This window comes from Jaculus jaculus, chromosome 3 (assembly GCF_020740685.1).
Source record: "Jaculus jaculus isolate mJacJac1 chromosome 3, mJacJac1.mat.Y.cur, whole genome shotgun sequence".
NCBI classification, from domain to species: domain Eukaryota; kingdom Metazoa; phylum Chordata; class Mammalia; order Rodentia; family Dipodidae; genus Jaculus; species Jaculus jaculus.
Window position 1 is genome coordinate 155,615,864 of NC_059104.1, and position 18,948 is coordinate 155,634,811.

Consider the following 18,948-nt stretch of genomic DNA (forward strand, 5'->3'; position numbering starts at 1 on the left):
TTTCCATGCTTGTTCATCTGCAATATGACCAGAAGTCATGATTTTTTTTTTCAAGGCTATTCCCTGTGAAAGTGCATCTGTGGTAATCTTTTCCTTCAGCACTCTGCAGTACTATTAAATTATTCTTTGTGTCTTAATTATGAAATAAATCTTGGCATATAATTTCAAAACTTCCTATAAAGTATAACCAATAAAGAACAAAAGTAAAAACTAAATTAAAAGCAAAGCTCTGAATTTTTGGCTTTTTAATGGAGTTTTGCTAAGGGACTCTAAAATAAAAATGTGTAATAAAACTGTGAAGGGTATGAAGTAGGCTGGGCTCAATGATGACTGCACAGCTCTGAGCTCACTCGGTGGCATAATCAACAATGTTCCCAAATCCATCCTTTTTCTCCTATGCTACAGATATTCCATGTCTGTTTAAATAATGGTCTATGCTAAACAAAAGAAATCTTTAGAGTCATATTAACTGCTTACCAATCCATGTATCTGGCCAATAATTCTCAGAACACACAGGCTAGGATGAAATCTTGCTGAAGAGCTTTAAACAACGAGATTACTTGTAAGGAGGCATGAATTTATGCCAGATTAATGATCAAATGCTTGTGCCACCACTGACCCCCTCATTGCTCTTGAAAAATATTACTAAGTAATCATATTTGTGTTCTTACTAAGTAGCCTCAGGACCTCAGAGGATTATTTGATCAGGTTGCCACCTTGGGTGGATTATAAATCAATCAATAAATTAAGTAAATAAAGGTTTGCAACAAGGCTTGCATCTAGGTTCCAACAAATAGACATGTCTTACCAAAATTCATATTAGCCCTCTATGAAATAAAGAGAATGATGTTTACCTGGTACATTTATTTTGATAGTGACACTCAAAATGTGTTAGTTTAAACTTTTCTCATGCTGCCGCAATGGAAATAAGGCCACTTGTTATTGAAGAGGCTACATTTTACACTGTGTGTAAAGATTGCATCTTTACTTGATGGAATGATCATGCTATTTTTTTTCTCCCACTAGAAAAATAATAAAAGTTGAGATGGAGAGATTGCTTAGTGGTTAAAACACTTGCCTGCAAAGCCAGAGGATCCACGTTTGATTTCCCAGAACCCATGTAAGCCAGATGCACAAGATGGCACATGCTTCTGGAGTTAGTTCATTTGCAGTGGCTGGAGGCCCTAGAGAACCCATTCTCAATCTCTCTCTCTCTCTCTCTCTCTCTCTCTCATCTTTCTCAAATAAATACAAATATTAAAGTATCAATGAACTAACTCTCTGTCTTCCTTGCAAAAGACTTAGAGACCTTTGGTTGTTTTATCTATCCTAAAGTTTAAAAGTATTGCAATTATGGTAGAAGGAATTTAACAAAGAAACCAGGCCCAGAAGATACTATAAACCATTTTTTATTGCACAAGCTTTACCAGGGAGACAGCATGAACCTTAGTCTCCTTCCTATCTATGAAGCCCTGCTGGTATTTTATCTAGTTAGTGCAGCCACAGGTACGAACTCCACCGATCAAACAGCTTCCTATTGTATATTTGTATTTTCTTATCAATGGTTTATCACTAAGGAATTTTCTGTTTGCCCCAAAATTATGTACCCTTAAAAACTTGCAACCCACCAATAGTATAACAAATTCAAGATGATGTCAAAGTGTTTACTATGCTGTCTATAAAACCTCTGAGCTATAAAAAATCAGTAGTCAGGCTTTGGAAGTTATTCCCTTGAGTCCATGTTGACATAAATAAATTTTCTGATTCTCCACTCTATCTCTGGTGCTGCTTCTGTTTCTCAGTTTCTCTTATCACAATTAGCAGAATTCTTGGGAAGAATGAATCTGAACTTTATAATTAGATGGTGTCCCTCAAAGAATAACTTCTGCTTACTGCCTTCTTCATTTCTCTGCTAATGTGAGAAATGAATTATCCAAATCCAATGAGTTATTCAAAATGAGATTAATCAATCATAAATTCCAACTAAATAGTAAGTTACAATCAGAAATATTTCTCATGGAAAAAATATATCACATTACTACATAGAAGTAAGGCTTTGATCTGCTTATCTAGTATTTTCCTTTCTGGGTAGCTGAGTCTGGCACCTCAAAAGTACAATGTACTGATTTTAAACTTCTGCCTATAAAAGTACATAATTGTTTTGTAAGGTGAAACTTTTTTAAGGTAACATAACTGTGTAGAATAACTTGATACTGACATCAGAATGAGAATTATATACTATGATCATGTGGTAAATATATCAATTTGTAATTATGCCAGCCATGTGAATAATTCTCATAACTAAAAAGCTACTTATGAGCAATGGACAAGTTTCCTAAATAACCTCAGCTGTTTATAATGAATAAAGAAAGACACAATATCTTACACCAAACAGATTATAATTACAATAAGTGCTACAAGTGAAAATATGGTACCTAAATATTACACATTCATGCATTATTTCCAACCCCTGCCAATTGTGAAAGTCATGAAAATGTAAGAGTAACCATCAAATGACCAAGAATATCTTCACTTCAGAAAGAATTCTGAATATCCCTGAGACCCAAGACCAGAGTCCTTGAGGCCTAAATCAAAAAGGTCAGGTAGAACAGATTCAAACAAATAGGAAATTTTAGTCATGAGTCAGAACCCCATGCTCTGAGCAGAACCATTACTCGTGTATAAAGGATTGGCCCCCCTATGGCCCCTTTTCAGGTAAAAATATTTTATTTGTTTGCAAGGAAGAGAGAAAATGGGCATGCTAGGGCAGAAAAATGTCAGAGTCATGATCAGGATTATTTAACCTAAAATGTTAAAACATATGATAAATTAATTAAACTGATAAGAGACTATAAAATATATACACTCAAGGTTAAGAGTTAACCTTTACACACACTTCTATAGACTTACCATTATACTGGAAATGACACAAGCATGAAAAATAAAAAATTTTAAAAAGCACTCAAGCTAGAAGAAAATTAGAAAGAATCATTAGATATTTTAGTGATTTGCGGAACTATACTAGTATTGGGGATATTAATCTATGGGATTTAAATTTATGTCATAATCAAATGAGTATTATTTAAAGATTCATGTGTTTGAAGTTGGGAAGTATACTTGACTGCTTCACATTAAAAAAAAATCTAGACCTCATGGTACTGGGTGGAAAATTATAATTATTTGTTAACCAGGAAAGGGACCTGTAAACCTAAAGCTTAAAACGTTGTCCAAGCAATTTAGATGAGGATTGCCTAAAGAAAACATGGCATTCTTTCAATAGTCCGCATCTTGATTAACCGTATTGTTACCACCTCATTAGAAGCCTTTCACTTTAAATACCCTGTCTGAGTACTTCCACATCTCTTCCACTCCTAGCTATGAAATGTCCTCGGAGTTTGTTGTATTGGTAATGACTATATTTGTTCCCTTATTAACTCGTACTCTCCTGTGATGACCTTTTGACGAGTTTATTTATGACCTGTCTCCACTAACCATCCAACCTCCTGCTTTCCTAGTTCATCTTCAAGCCACTACCATCATCCCCAGTCTATAGAAAACTGTAAGAAATCTCAGGGTGATCACCTCATAGTGTTAGCAAATGACTCATTCATTTAATAACCCTACCAATGCATTGCTGACCAAGGGGCTGGAGAGATGGCTTAGTGATTAAGGTGTTTGCCTATAAAGTCAAAGGATGCAGGTTCAGTTCTCTAGAACCTATGTAAGCCAGGTGCCAAGCCGATGTATGTGTCTGGAGTTAGTTTGCAGTGGCTGAAGGCCCTGGCAAACCCATTTTTCTCTCTCTCTCTCTCTCTCTCTCTCTCTCTCTCTCTCTCTCTCTCTCTCTCTCTATCTCTTTCTCCCTCTTTTTTGTAAGCCAGATGCACAAGCCAACGTATGTGTCTGGAGTTAGTTTGCAATGGGTGAAGGGCCTGGCAAACCCATTTTCTCTCTGTCTGTCTATCTGTCTGCCTGCCTGTCTGTCTGCCTGTCTGTCTGCCTGTCCATCTATCCATCCATCTATCTATCTATCTATCTATCTATCTATCTATCTATCTATCTATCTATCTATCTATCTATCTCTTTCTGTCTCTCATACACAAAAAAATCATCAAACCAAATAAAAATTTTTAAAACTTGCTGATCAAAGACTCGTTGTATGATGCCATACAAGCTGCTTATTCAAAACAATATATATTTATCCCACCACAAAATAATCACTCTAAATCTCGTAATTTTACACCCTCAAATTGGATTTGTATAATGCTTCTTAAATGACTATGTACACATCTATTATTAGAAATGCTAAGATAACGTTCTACTGTAAGATTTAGTGATTATAAGAGTATATAATGTGTCTAACTGTTCAACAAGTATAGTTACAAAACTTCTTTGTGCAAATGGTGTCATCATTAAATAAACATGAAGTTTTCTGAGTGGTTCACATGAAGTGAAAAAAAAATCATTTGAATGTATAAATTCTGGTAAAGTTGGTTAAAATAATTGCATCACATTAGAGCTATGCCTCATGCCTCATAGTTTTCCAACACATATATCTAATGAGTTGCATTTAGTTTCACACATGATGTTAATGTATAACACATGGAAAGTTTAAGAATGTATCTTGCATAAAAAATAGAGATAAATGTTATCTTCTGCAAAGCATTAAGAAATCAGGGTGCTAATTAAATTTAGATTAAAAAGCAATTGAACTTTAGCAGAATAACAGAAAAATTGGGTAAAAGCAAAGCCTATAAGGTAAATGTTTATCTTTTACAGTTGATTATTTATCTAATGAAAGGATTTCTGCCTCATATGCCACCCGTTTCTTTTGTCCGTAAATTCTATGGACATTAGAAACTCATGCCCTAACAGTGGGAACAAGCCTTCACATAATTAACTAAACAATAAATTTCACTGTCAAATTCATGCCTCAAATGATCTGCTCCATAAGAATAAGGATAATAGTAATTAATTTTTAATTAGTTTTATAAGGAGCAAATTATAAACATAAACCAAATCTCTATGACTTAGTAAATAACACATTTAGTATATAAGTAATATGATCCACATGGGTGTGATATATAGATTTTATAAAGATATGCATAATAACTATTTCATATTTAGCTTAGGATATTAACATAATTTTTCAGTTAAAAACATTTTGCTTTAATATTAAATAAATACTTGATGATAATAAGAATTTTCCAGTACAAATAATTTTGCAACGTTTAAAGCATCTCAGGCTTACAACTGCTATTTAACTTATACTTTAAATGGTTCACTATCTGAAATGGGCAATGCTGAGGTGATAGGCCATAGGACAGATGTAACGAAACGAAGAATCATTTTTTCGTTTATTTTCTACAACAAAGTAACCTTTAGATACATTTTGGAAGAACTACATATTTGTTGGCTGTCATTACTTATCGTTGCTTCCCTATCTTTAAGTAATCACTGATATTCAAAGCCACTTACTAGAATAACCACTTTCATGGCATAGAGGAAGGAAATATGAAAACCCTGTGTCTCTATCTATTAGGATTCTGTTTGGCTGCATATATCAGAAAATAAATGTGTTCATTTAGACAAAGTAATTCCAACCTATAGGTGAGCTCACATTAATCATTTTTATTTTTAAAAACTTTACTTTTATTTATTTATTTGAGAGTGAGAGAGAGTTCCAGGCCCTCCAGCCACTGCAAACAAATTCCAGATATACGCACCCCCTTGTGCATCTGGCTTATGTGGGTCCTGGAGAATTGAACCAAGATCCTTTGTCTTTGCAGGCAAATACCTCAACTGCTACGCCATCTCTCCAACCCCTATTGTTAATATCTTTACTTTTTAAATTAACATCTAAGTTGGAGTTCTACCCATCATGTTTATATTCCAAGAATCAGAAGGAGAAAAAAAGAGAGAGAGGGAGGAAGGAGAAGAAGGAAGGAAAGAAGGAAGGAAAGAAGGAAGGAAGGAAGGAAGGAAGGAAGGAAGGAAGGAAGGAAGGAAGGAAAGAAATAAGGAAAGAAAGGGTGAGGGCTGAAGGAAAGGAGAGAAGGAAGAAGTGCCTAAAGGATGAAAAGGGTATTCTTTAATATCCATCATTGTCCTTTAAGAAATCTTCTGGGTTGCATTTTACTGGCTAAAACTTAGTCATATGCAACATCTGACTGCAATGATTGCTGGAAAATTCAGTGTTTTAGATGCATCCTTTAATATCCCAGGTAAAATGAGATCTTTTGTTGGGGATGACATATTTCTGAAATGTACAGTGCTCCAAATAACTCATCTACTATACTATTCACTCAATGAAGCTACCATAATTCATATTTTTAATAACTTTATTTATTTATTTAAGAGAAGGATGAGAGAGAATAGGAGCACCAGAGCTTCCAGCCACCACAGACGAACTCCTAACACATGCACCACCTTGTGCATCTGGCTTATGTGGGTCCCAGGGAATCAAACCAAGGTCCTTTGGCTTTTCAGGCAAGCGCCTTAACTGCTAAGCCATCTCTCCAGCCTCTTAATTCATATTTTTACATGCCATAGACAATAATGATACCATTGTAAAAATCATTCTCAATTTTTACATTTACTCTGAAAATACTCAGAGTGGCTTTTAAACAATTTTTGTTTTAGCAAAACTACCATTCCCTTTATGTCCAGTTGTATCTTCCTTTTGGTACTATCTAAACCACAGGTTCTGTAATGGCCCTTTTACCAATGTTGATCATCTCAGTACCTTTACTTTACATGTACTCCTACATCCACGAAGACCTACTGTATGGCTGTAAAATAATTCATAGTTTTGTGTACAGTTTTACTTACCACACAGCATCAAAGCATGTTGAAAATGTAGCCACACAAGCCCACTCACGCCATTCTTCTACATAATTCCCCATAATAACTACCCACTAACCTGGTCTCTCTAACGTGCACGACACCCCTCCTGCTTCCTGTATCATCCTCCTCCATCCATTGCACTATTGCACAGTGGCTTCTTTTCTTATTCCTTTGCTTTTAGTTAACTTGTTTTCTACTGAGTCTCATGTTCAAACTCACACATGCGTTTGTTAATTTTTATCATACGTATCCTTGACTATACCACAACTTTCAGTTCCAGAACCCACGCAATATTTTCCCATGGCCTATGCCAAAATTATATATAAAAAATAATTTTTTAAAAGACCCCAATTATTTTAAGTCAGGGCACACTATTATATATTTATTATTAATAATAACTATTATTATTATGTCTCAGAATGTAGATGGCTCTTGTCATGCAGTTTACACTTGACAAGATAAATATTTCCTGAATGAAGTTTTGAGGAGATGAGTCATAGATAGGGATGCTGAAATTAGAAAGCTAGATGGGAGACAAAATGGTCAAGAGCAGTTGCTTGTGCCTTGGGAACTTAAGAACAAACTGGACTTTCTCCCTCTTTCTCAATATGTGTTTGTCTCTCTGCAGGTTGTGATTTGATCCCAGTGCAGTATCTTCGCTGGGGTGACCCTGAGCCTATTGCAGCTGTGGTGTTTGCGTGCCTCGGTCTGTTGGCCACCCTGTTTGTTACCATAATCTTCATTATTTATCGGGACACACCAGTGGTCAAGTCCTCCAGCAGAGAGCTCTGCTACATTATCCTTGCTGGCATCTGTCTGGGATACCTGTGTACCTTCTGCCTCATTGCAAAGCCCAAACAGATCTATTGTTATCTTCAGAGAATTGGCATCGGCCTCTCACCAGCCATGAGCTACTCTGCCCTTGTAACCAAGACCAACCGTATTGCAAGGATTTTAGCTGGCAGCAAGAAGAAGATTTGTACCAAAAAGCCCAGGTTCATGAGTGCCTGTGCCCAGTTAGTGATCGCTTTCATTCTCATATGCATCCAGTTGGGCATTATTGTGGCCCTTTTCATCATGGAGCCTCCTGACATCATGCATGACTACCCTAGCATCCGGGAAGTCTACCTGATTTGTAACACCACCAATTTAGGAGTTGTCACCCCTCTTGGATACAATGGATTGTTGATTTTGAGCTGCACCTTCTATGCTTTCAAGACCAGAAATGTTCCAGCCAACTTCAATGAGGCCAAGTATATTGCCTTCACAATGTATACCACCTGCATCATATGGCTGGCCTTTGTGCCAATCTACTTTGGCAGCAACTACAAAATCATCACCATGTGTTTCTCCGTCAGCCTCAGTGCCACAGTGGCTTTGGGCTGCATGTTTGTACCGAAGGTGTACATCATCCTGGCCAAGCCGGAGAGAAACGTGCGCAGCGCCTTTACCACTTCCACAGTGGTGCGCATGCATGTAGGGGATGGCAAGTCTTCCTCCGCAGCCAGCAGATCCAGCAGCCTAGTCAACCTGTGGAAGAGGAGGGGCTCCTCGGGGGAAACCCTAAGGTAACAGATGTGGGGATCATAGCGGGGTATGTCTCCTAGAACTAACAGTTCCATTTGCTTAATAGGCTTTAAATTGGAGAGATCTGAATGAGTGAAGCTTGTAGGAGGCAGAGAGCCTTAGGGCATAACAACTGTCTCATATATATTTTTTTAATTTTGCTCTTCCTCTCGGTAGAACTAATTGAATATTGTCCATTTGATTTTTTCTGGCTTAGGAGGTATGGAACTCGAGATCCCTGATAAAGTTGTTACACCAAAAGAGGAATTAGCAAGGGCAGAAAGGAACAAGTTAAGTGACAGTACTGAGGCAAAGATATTCAGGTCCCAAGCACAGAGGACTATTGGTGGCTAAATTTTATTTCACACAAAGTAGAGAAGATTGCTGTTGGGTTGGATATATAGTACAGCAGTTAAAGGAACTTGCTTGCAAAGCTTGCTGGACCAGGTTCAATTCCCTAATATCCACATAAAGCCAGATGCAAAGAGGGATGCATAGTCCGGCAATTGTTTGCAGTGGCAAAAGTCCCTGCTATGCTCATACACACAAACATGCAATAATTTTTAAAACAATTTTTATAAAAATAATTATTATTACTAAATATTATGAGTCTAGGTTTGAGCAAAATGCCAAGTGTCCCTGGCTAGACTTGCATGTCTCAGCCCAGATGTACTCTTGGCTGTCCATCATCATAGAGAGGCATTAGATATACATTTTATAATTTAGTTCTTATAGGCAAGTTAAACTCTTATGTAAATGTCTAAGTAGCTTAAAAGGACAAAACAACAATATGCTGGTATATATAATTTTGCTAAACAACACAATCCTTTCCCAACTCTCTATTGCATAGAGTCCCATCTCATACCATCAGTTGTTAGGCAATTCCTCACAGAAAATAATGTAAACCAATATGCAAAACATCCCTTATATTATAGTGGAGTCTACACACTAAAAAATAAAAGCATGTTCTCAATTGCTGGAGAACAAATTCTGAAGTACTAAAGAGGCTACACAGATTGGTGGTAGTTGGAAATAAGTTGTTCTACAGATACATGGATTAAAAATAGAGATTTCCTCTATTGAGGAAGTACTTATCAAAGGGCTAATCAGGACATCTCTTCTGCTACTTGACAGCCTTTCTAAAAGCTAGATAAATAAAATGGAAGATTAAGTACCTTAAAATGGATGATAAATACCTTTAAAATGAAAGATAAATATCGAAATAATATTGCTTGAACTATTCTTCTATGCTGTCATTTAGCCTGGATGAAAATGTTCACTGTCATCCTTGTATCTTCAAAGCATAAATTCCAGTGATGGGAAAGGCACTGGCCCTGTGGATAGTTACAAAGAGTTCACATTGTACTTGAATAAGTTTACTCCAAAGCCTAATTGATTTGCATTATTAACTTGCACTCTTATTTTGTTCAACCCATTTTAACTCTTACATGCTTCATGTGCATTGAATAAGACATTTGTCAAACCATAAATTGTGTATTTCCCTCCAGCAATAAATCTCAGCAATGTATTGGTTTATCCACAGGCCTTCCATATATCTAACCTGCTCACATATTTTCAGTTGTCTTCCTGACTTCTCTGAAACACTCCTTTTTTCTGAAATTTTGGCAGGACCAGCTTTTCATTTGGGCCAGAGAATTTATTTTTCAAACTTTTCTTTCATTATGCTCTTTTTTCAAACCCCTTTTTGAAATAAAATTATCCAGAGAATATGGTCATATAAGACAGGCCAGATGATATAGTAAGAGAACTATAAACCTAGGTTTGACTACTGAAAGCATGAGAGGTTTCTTGAAGATATGGCATGGGCCATGGTGAAGAATACTGACTATATAAACAGGTTTTCTTTTTGTTTGGACACTGGCTTTGCCATTTCTTCTACGTACCTTATTTTCTTTCCTTTTAAGATTTTATTTATTTATTTTCAAGCAGACAGAAAAGAGGAAAGAAGAAGAGAATGAGCATTCCAGGGCCTCTAGCCACTGCATTCAAAACCCAGATATATGCACAATTTTGTGCATCTGGCCTTATGTGGGTACTAGGGAATTGAACTCAGGTTGTTAGGGTTTGCATGCAAGCACTTTAACCACTGAGAAATTTCTCCAGCCCCATACCTTGTTTTCTTTATCTGACAAATTAACACCATACCACTCCCAAACTGTAAGGAATGGAGATAAGAACTCCACAGCCTGGAATTTCGTAGGCACTTAAGTCAAGTTAACAGAGTGTAGTGCTAGATCTCCATGGGATTAAACTTTGGCACCATCAATTACCAGCTATGTAACATTAGGCAAATCTACATAACCTCTCTGGGTCTCAGTTCCCACCTCCAATGAATGGAGATCATGAAATAAAGACTTCATAGAGGGGACTAAAAAAAATCCCAATACTTGTAGGGTCTGCTACATAATAAACATTTCTTACGAATTGTTATTTTCTATAATTGTTCAATGGCTAGTCTATTCCCACACCTGAAAGTCACTGTTAGATGTGATGGCCATAAGAAAGATAGCATCATGTAAGTGCAGCACAAGTCTATAGAGACACTGTGTATATAGTCTGGGCTTCTTCTCTTTTTCCTGGTAGAGATCCTTACTCAACTGTTTAGTGTACCACATTGTCTAATGAAAACAGAACAAGCTCCTTGAGACTGAGGGTCTGGTCTACCTTTCTCAACGTGCCTAATTTTACTGACAGGGTGTGCAACTCACAGAAGAAGGTCAATAATAATGCTTTGGTATGTTTGATGAATGAATGAGTTTGGCAAAGTAGTAATGTGGTAGGTATTTATTTTTGCCATCTTCAAGTGTAGTGATCATATTAACTTTCATAACATCAAGTTTCATTGTTCTGTATTACAAATGTCCCTCATACTCTTGCCATCAGTCTCTGCCTAAGAACTGAACTGTTGATATCATGCTTTGTTATAGTGATATTATTCCTCTAGTATTAATATAATATTTTCACCTACTTCATTTCTATTTAGGCTTAAGAAAAACCTGAGAGGCAATAAAAAACATGATGAATTTTACCAATGGCTCTGATGGTGAACAAAATTCTGAGCATTTATCACAATGTTTTAATGTGATTTCCCTTTAGGGTTTTTAATTCTTAATAGTTGGATGTTGAGGTCAGTACAGTTGGGTATTACAATCTCAAAGAAGTAAAGAGACTTCTTGGCAATGGTGGTTTCCTTATGCAACCTTGGGTAAAGTTTGGAATATCAGTGTGATTATAGCAAAGTCAGAATACAGTATGAGTATATATTTATTTTTTCCATCAACAAAAGATATATGAGATGGAACTTGCTGTTGATGTGGAAAGAAAAATGACAGCCAAGAAAGCTATAATCCTTTTGCATCACATGCCACCTTCTTTTCTTTTTAAGCTATAATCCTCAAAGAAGGTTGTACCCTGAAATTCCTTTCCTTCTGGGTCCCACCAGCTCCTAAATTAATTATTACTTCTCTGTGATACAAAATAAGGATTGTAGAAACATAATATAGTGTTTTTCGCATCATAAAATACATTTCATGTTGTGAACCTCTCGTTCAAATGTGTAATTTTATAAATGTCAGTGCATATATTATATTGATACATGAGCTATAATCAATGGGGGATAAATGAATTTGAGTTTTTATAATATTTTCACATTTTTTCTAAATAACTGCTATTAGTTATATTTCTCAGTGATTGCATTCTGTAATATGTCAATGAGCTCATCTATATTGATTTAGGAAAGCCTAATAGGTAACTTACATCTGTGGATATAGGTTTTTAGGGAGAAGCAGCTACTATGCTGAGCCCAGTCTTGCTCTGATCCCTTCCAACATCAGTAGATGCCGAAGCAGCTGCTATTAACTTAGACTGTGTTTGAGCTCTGTTTTTTCATATCTCTCTACATAACCCATCCTTATCCAATGGCAGACTGTAATGGACACCTCTCCATTTGAAAGAGAACATAAATTTCACACCTTCTAGTAAACAATATAATAATACTTCCAAAGTTTCAAGGACTGTTTCTAAAAGTTAGTATATCCTTTTGGAGGGGGTATAGAGAGAGACAGTAGGGGCAAACACAGCATGCCTCGTAGAGGCACGCCTGCATTATATCCAGCAACATGAACTTGAACAAAAGGTTTTAGCCTCTTCCCTAACCTGAAAAATGGAAGGTAAAATTTTGGTTTTGCAAAGGGAATCAAATTATATATAAGTGTTTCTTAGCAACACATAGAAAACACTTAAAATGATGAGCCTCTTAGAGAAAGGTTTAAATACAAGCACCATAACACCCATTTTCAGATAGTTATGCTTTTTTATATTCTTGTCATGTTACAAGAAGTATGAGAAAAGGCTTTTCATGGTGTTCACACAGAGATTCCATGTCAGCACCTCAGTCATTCCCTAGCCATTTTGCTGATCATTGTGAGAAAGTTGTCAGGTCCATGAATAGCATCTTCTTAAGTAGAGAAAACAAGAGTCCTGTAGGAATTGTCCTCACGTCAAATGACTTTCTGCCTGCTTTAGGAGTCTGGGAACATGAGCATTTAACCTTATCAGCCTCTGTAAGGAAAGCTAAATGGTAAAGGTAGATAGCAATATGCGTTGTGTAACTGGTAAGTTATATCTACAGCAGAAAGTGGCAGTACACAGTAGTGATGGTGGCTAGACAAATAGTAGAGCATACGGAGGTAAATAAGTAACAAAGAAGTAGAGAAGAACAGAATAGTGAATTTAAAGTGTATATGTCAGAATGGTCTCCCAAAATGGCATATTTATCACTGACATACTATGCTCTGCCACCTCACAGAACTTCTCATATGTATTATTAGTCACCATTTATAGTTATCATAAAACATTTCAAGTATAAACAATCCTCCTCCTCATTCTTCTGATAAGGAACTTGAGGCTCAACATAGCTTGAAGACTTACCTATAAGCTCCCATCTTGTAAGCAATGGTTCTATTTTTAACTTGGGTCTCAACTTATGGCCACTATAAGTTGATAATATCCTAGTATATTCTTTGGAAAATGCCTCATGTTCCATTCCTTGAAAGAAAAATTATTTTTTAAAGCAGAGCTTGAAAAATTCTGTTCTTTTATTGTAGATAAATCCTGAGAAATCTTGAAATAAATATACAAATAACTCCTTTAGTAATTATTTCCTGCTCTAAGTGTATACAGGGCCAATTTCTTTTAAATTAAGTGGTTGTTATTTTTAATTCAACATATATACTTATTGTCTTTCAACTTGATCCAAAAATCTCTTTAGCTATTTTAGTTAAAAAAGTAAATCTGGGAATTTTGCAGAAGGTGGGGTGGAAAAATTGTAAGAGTCACAGGTTGGGATGCCATATACAGAGGCGTTGCCTCCACCAGTGACCGATTTCTGCTCTCACAGCTCATAGTCCACAACCCCGAGGGAAATACCAGCAATCCCACTAAGGAGGGCCCTCAGTGGAATGGGATCAGGGAGGGAAATGAGGGCACCAGCACATGTGTCCATACAAAGCATATTCATAGTAAAAGAAAGTAAATATAAACATGATTGTAGAGTGTTTTTAATTTATATTTTAAAACATTGAACACTAACAGAACACCCATAAAGGCAGATCATCATGGACAACACTTCCTCAGCATTCAAAACATAAGAAACTACTATAGTAAATAAATGCTCATTAAAAGTGTAGGTTTCTGGGCTTTGTCCTTATAACCAGAAAATACTTACTTTCTTCCTTAAAAATAAAAGTAGTCAGACACTGACTAGTACCCATTGGCTTAGAGGGTACAGGTGCTGACTGTGTAAGCATGAGGGAGGACTTGAGTTCCATGCTTAGGACTCAAAGAAATATACTGGCAATAACTGTAACCACATTGCTGAGTTAGGAGGACACAGGTGGGTAGTGAGGCTACTGTGTCAACAAGCCTGGTCAAAAAACAGAAATCTTCAGGTTCAGTAAGGTGCCCTGACTCACAGAAGTAAGGTAGAAAGAGCAGTATGGAAGTACACTTGCTGTCTTACTCTGGCCTCTACACACAGGCTCATAGAATGTGTGCATCTACACACATATGTGAAAATGTTATACACACATATGAACTGAACAAACAAACATGAATAATATTGTTAAAGTGACAATAGAAAAACATCTTGTAATATAAATGTGAACTACTAAGTAGACTTGATTGAAAATTTAGAGGTAACCCAGTTCCTATGTGCCCGTGTGCCTCAAACGTGTTCTAAGACTAAGCAAGAATCTGAGAAGTACTGGCAGATGCTGAGGAGGCAGGCAAAGACACCCGAGATCATGCTAGCTACACTCTTGCAATTCTTCCATTTAAGGCAGTGTTGAGTCTGGATGAGTAGACATCGCTATGAATGAAAGTATAGAAGGAAGGCTTTACTGCATTTTCAGTCAACAACATATATTAACTGCATACTTGGTGAGAAAAGTAACTCACATATGTGAAAAGCTATAAAATAGAAATATTCATATCATATCTAAGAGTATTGGGTAAATATCAGTAATAATATTTTCTACTTAAAACTTATTGCCGCTACTACAAAGGTTTTAAGGAGAATTGTCCTATTAAAGAAGACTTAACAAACTCTAATAGAAAGATGTCATGTTTTTGTTCATATTCAGAATAGATATGTGTATACATATATAGCATGAAAGTGAAAAGAGTACACTTTGGAGGAAGTGGAGACAAGGAAGTGTAATCGGGATGACTACGAACAATGTACTTAATGTTCACACATAAAGATATCATAATGAAAACCATTACTTTTACCATGATTTGACAAGACATGGCCAGTACATCTATATAACCTTACAAGTACCTGTATTTGTGAAGAAAAGTTACTTATAATATGAAAATTACAGCAAACTTACTGATTGAACCCAATCCTAAACTAGCTATCAGGTTAGGTGATTTTAAGAAAATGAAACATGTATATTATCTTAAAACAATCTGTGTTTTGATCCTAAAGAGCTTTTTTTCTAATGTTATACAAAAATGATGCTCCGAATGAATCACTTTGAAAAACATTTAAAGACAAGTCATGCTTAGGGTGTCTGAAGAATAGTTCATATTTACTGAGAAGAGATATAGAGAAGCCATGTTCTTTCTTTATTCATAGAGAATGAGCATGACAGGAGAAGACACACCTAATTTGAAAAGACTAGCAGTCTTCTAGACAGTTAAATTGGCTTACCCTAGAGTGCAACATGCCCAGTCACTCATTCAATTCACTGAAATAGCAAAGAGAGAATTTTATTTAAATGTGAATGAGTCACTAAGAGTCACTATAGATTTTTTTTTTTAATATGGAAACATGCTATTTATGCCATCAATGTATAGAGGTCCCTGTGATTAACATTTTGGTTCTAGACACTAATTTCCCACACGACATGGTGCAGCATCAAATCATTGTCAAGCTGATAATGCCAGGCTTCTGTTGAAAGGCCTTCTCTTCAGCTGCGCACTGACAAATAAGCACAAAACCAGCTCTGACCTAAATAAAGCACGGAAGCTGACAAGTCCAAAGTTCTGGGTCTACAAGATTCCTAGTTTCCAGAGACCTGGGATGAAGTTCTCAAATGTAATGAGCCTTTCATAGCTAAATTAATGGCATAGCCCTCTAAGTGAATTATAAATTTTCTCCAAAGATAAAATCCTCCCTTGAGATTCTGGTCAGGTTTTTAGAATCATTACTGTGGTTGCCTCTAATTTCATTTTAGAAACTATCACTTGTCATTTTTGTTTTAATTAACTAACTTTGCTTTAATTAACAATGCCATGAGGCTCACTTCATCTGTCTACTAAACCAACTACTAGCCCATCCATATCCATTGACTAAATTGCAATATGCCTAGAACTGTGATATGTCCTAGACATTATCAGAGTATGAATGATTGCAGTTGTGGGATTTCTTGAAGGGATTATTTTGTGTGGGTGTTCATTGCTATCTTTGGAATCCTCTGGCTCTTTCTTCTATCTCTCTAGATCCTATTTCTTTCCCTCGGCAATGATTTCTTAAGGAAGCCCAATCAGATTAAATCCATCATTTGGATTCTTGGAGCATTTTGACTGTATAAACTGTACTTAACATGCATCCCTATCACTTTCTTCGTCTCCCTTATTTATCTGTATTTATTGAAGCCTGAACATTATCAGACACTGAACTAGGTCCTAGGCATGTTGGTATTGTTTTGTGCACATACAAAATATTTTACAACCCCCCAGTGTTATCATAAGTGCATTTATATCTCTCTGGGCCTGATCCACTCAACACTAAATACTGCTTCACAGGATGGACGGATCACAGCTATGTTGGACAGTAGTTCACAGGACTCCTGCGCCAGCCAGTGCCTTGAAGAATATCTGCTTACTTTGTTGATTTGATTTCCCAGAATTTAACACTTTATCTAAAACCAAATTTTAAAAAGCACGCTTCTGTTGAGTGTCTTTGCTATGTTGATCATCCTTTTGTATCCTGGTAATACAGAGACCAAAACAAAATAAAAACAAGGAAACAGTCTTTGAGATGTCCTCACCCTCTTGAAGGAGACAGGATTAGACACACATTCAATGATGTGATACATTTTCATGAGTGGAGTGTAGAGATAAATTTTGTGAGTTAGACACTTAAACATAACCACTGAAACCATAGAAACTAAGCATAACTAGTATTTGAATCCCCATTTTGAAGACATCAGGGCTGCTCCCTGGGGATGCGTAAGACGAGTCTAGCTGTTTTTACCTATGAGGAAATGCCTCTGGTGATCAGATTCCTGATACCCCAGTCAGCTTGGCTTATGGCCAAGCCTTGACTGACTACCCACAGTGAACCTCTCACAATTTCCTTGTCTTCAGGCCTATCTAACAAGACAGCCATGTAAGTATTCCCCAACTGTTACTTGGCCAATTCCTACTCAAATAATGCTCTGTTCACTGTTGAACACACTGAAGCTTCACTAGATATTTTTGTTCTTATTATCTAAGTGAGCCATATGCTTCCTGCTAGAACATTTGTCATTCTATGCTATAATTACCTGTCTAATTCTAATATGTCTTTACACACACACAGTACACATATACAAACACACCACTATATCATGAGCTTACCAAGAACAAACTTAACACCTTGACAGTCATTATGCACACTCAGAAAGAGTTGTTACCTGAAGGAATGGATGGATGCATGAATAATGATGTTTGAGTTGCTCTGGCATCTGCCAATGACTAGAGAAGCACTGACAATAGGGAATAATTACATTTATTAACATTTGCTACAGGTTGAACCTTCAAGATTACCTGAAATCTAAAAATGTAATTGTAATTTTGCAAAACCCTATATGAAAAATTCATAAAAACAAAATCTGACTGACTTTCATTATTTATTTATAGGGATTGTGAGGATTTATAATACTTTTTGGTTTAATTCTTTTCTGGGACAGTTTGCCTAATTCCAAGTGAATTGGCATAAAATAGAAAAGAGTTAGCACTTTAAAGCAGTTCCTGACACCTTGGGTAAATCTAGTTTAATTCAAGCTGTATTGTTTAAAAATATCAGCGTGTACTGGGCTCACAGCTTAGTTTTGGGAGTACGCACACAGAAGCTCACAGAGTAATGGAGACCAACCCAACCACAAAACATTGCTTTTGTAGTGCATGAAGTGAAAAGGAAGATAGATACAGAGGGAAGACAAAGGCCCCTGAAGAGGAACTGAATCTGATGTGCAGGTTACTGGAAGGGAGACACCTGAGTTGAATCTCAAAGGCTATTTCATTTGATCAGAGTGAAAACCGTGGTGTTCAGTATTCCTGGAAACAGTGTCACAACACAGAAGTACAAGACAGCTGGTGTGCAGGGCGTGACACTATGTGAAATGTGCACCAGGAGGTCACCGGAGATGGCTGGCATGAAGGGGAAAGGAGGAGCCTCCACTGTAGCCTGAAGAGCGTGGCCTCAGGCAGTCATTGGTTGTCCAACTCTCCCAATGTCTGTCCAATCATTACCTTTTTCATTGAACACTTACCCACCGCAAATAGCCAAATCCCTCATACTCTGGGGCTACTTCCCTTCATGTAGCCTGCAGAAATGTGGGTGTCTTATACCCATTTTCTCTGCTAGAAAACAGAATAGCTAATTTGTGCTATTAAGAGCATGATTATTGATAATGATTATGAATGGTTGTTTCACCTTTCATGCAGTAAACACTTATCGATCAACTACCCCATGACAAGTACTAAGCCAAATTATTTTTTTCTCTTTTCTTTTTCTTTTATTGTTTTAGGCTAAATTATATTTTGCTACCTTTTTGAATCTTTGCAGAATAGTTTGAAATTCATTAACTGATACAGACAATTCTTATAATAGAAATTATTATTCCCTGTTAATAGATACAAATAATAGGCAAATAGAGGCAAAATAGATAATAAAAAATAGATAGTAAATTAGTAAGCAGTGGAACAAAAATCTGAAATTCAAACCCAGATCTTTATGTCTTTATA

At 36.4% G+C, this 18,948-nt stretch overlaps 1 protein-coding gene across 4 annotated transcripts in view; it reads left to right on the forward strand.

Moving 5' to 3' along the window:
• The window catches only part of Grm5 (glutamate metabotropic receptor 5), a 513,149-nt gene that overhangs the window by 452,409 nt on the left and 41,792 nt on the right, over positions 1-18,948 (forward strand). For all 4 annotated transcript variants that reach the window (XM_004658258.2, XM_045145474.1, XM_045145476.1 and 1 more), the window contains exon 8: positions 7,475-8,414. In XM_004658258.2, the coding sequence (XP_004658315.2) occupies positions 7,475-8,414 (940 nt within the window). The remainder of the gene's footprint in view (positions 1-7,474; positions 8,415-18,948) is intronic.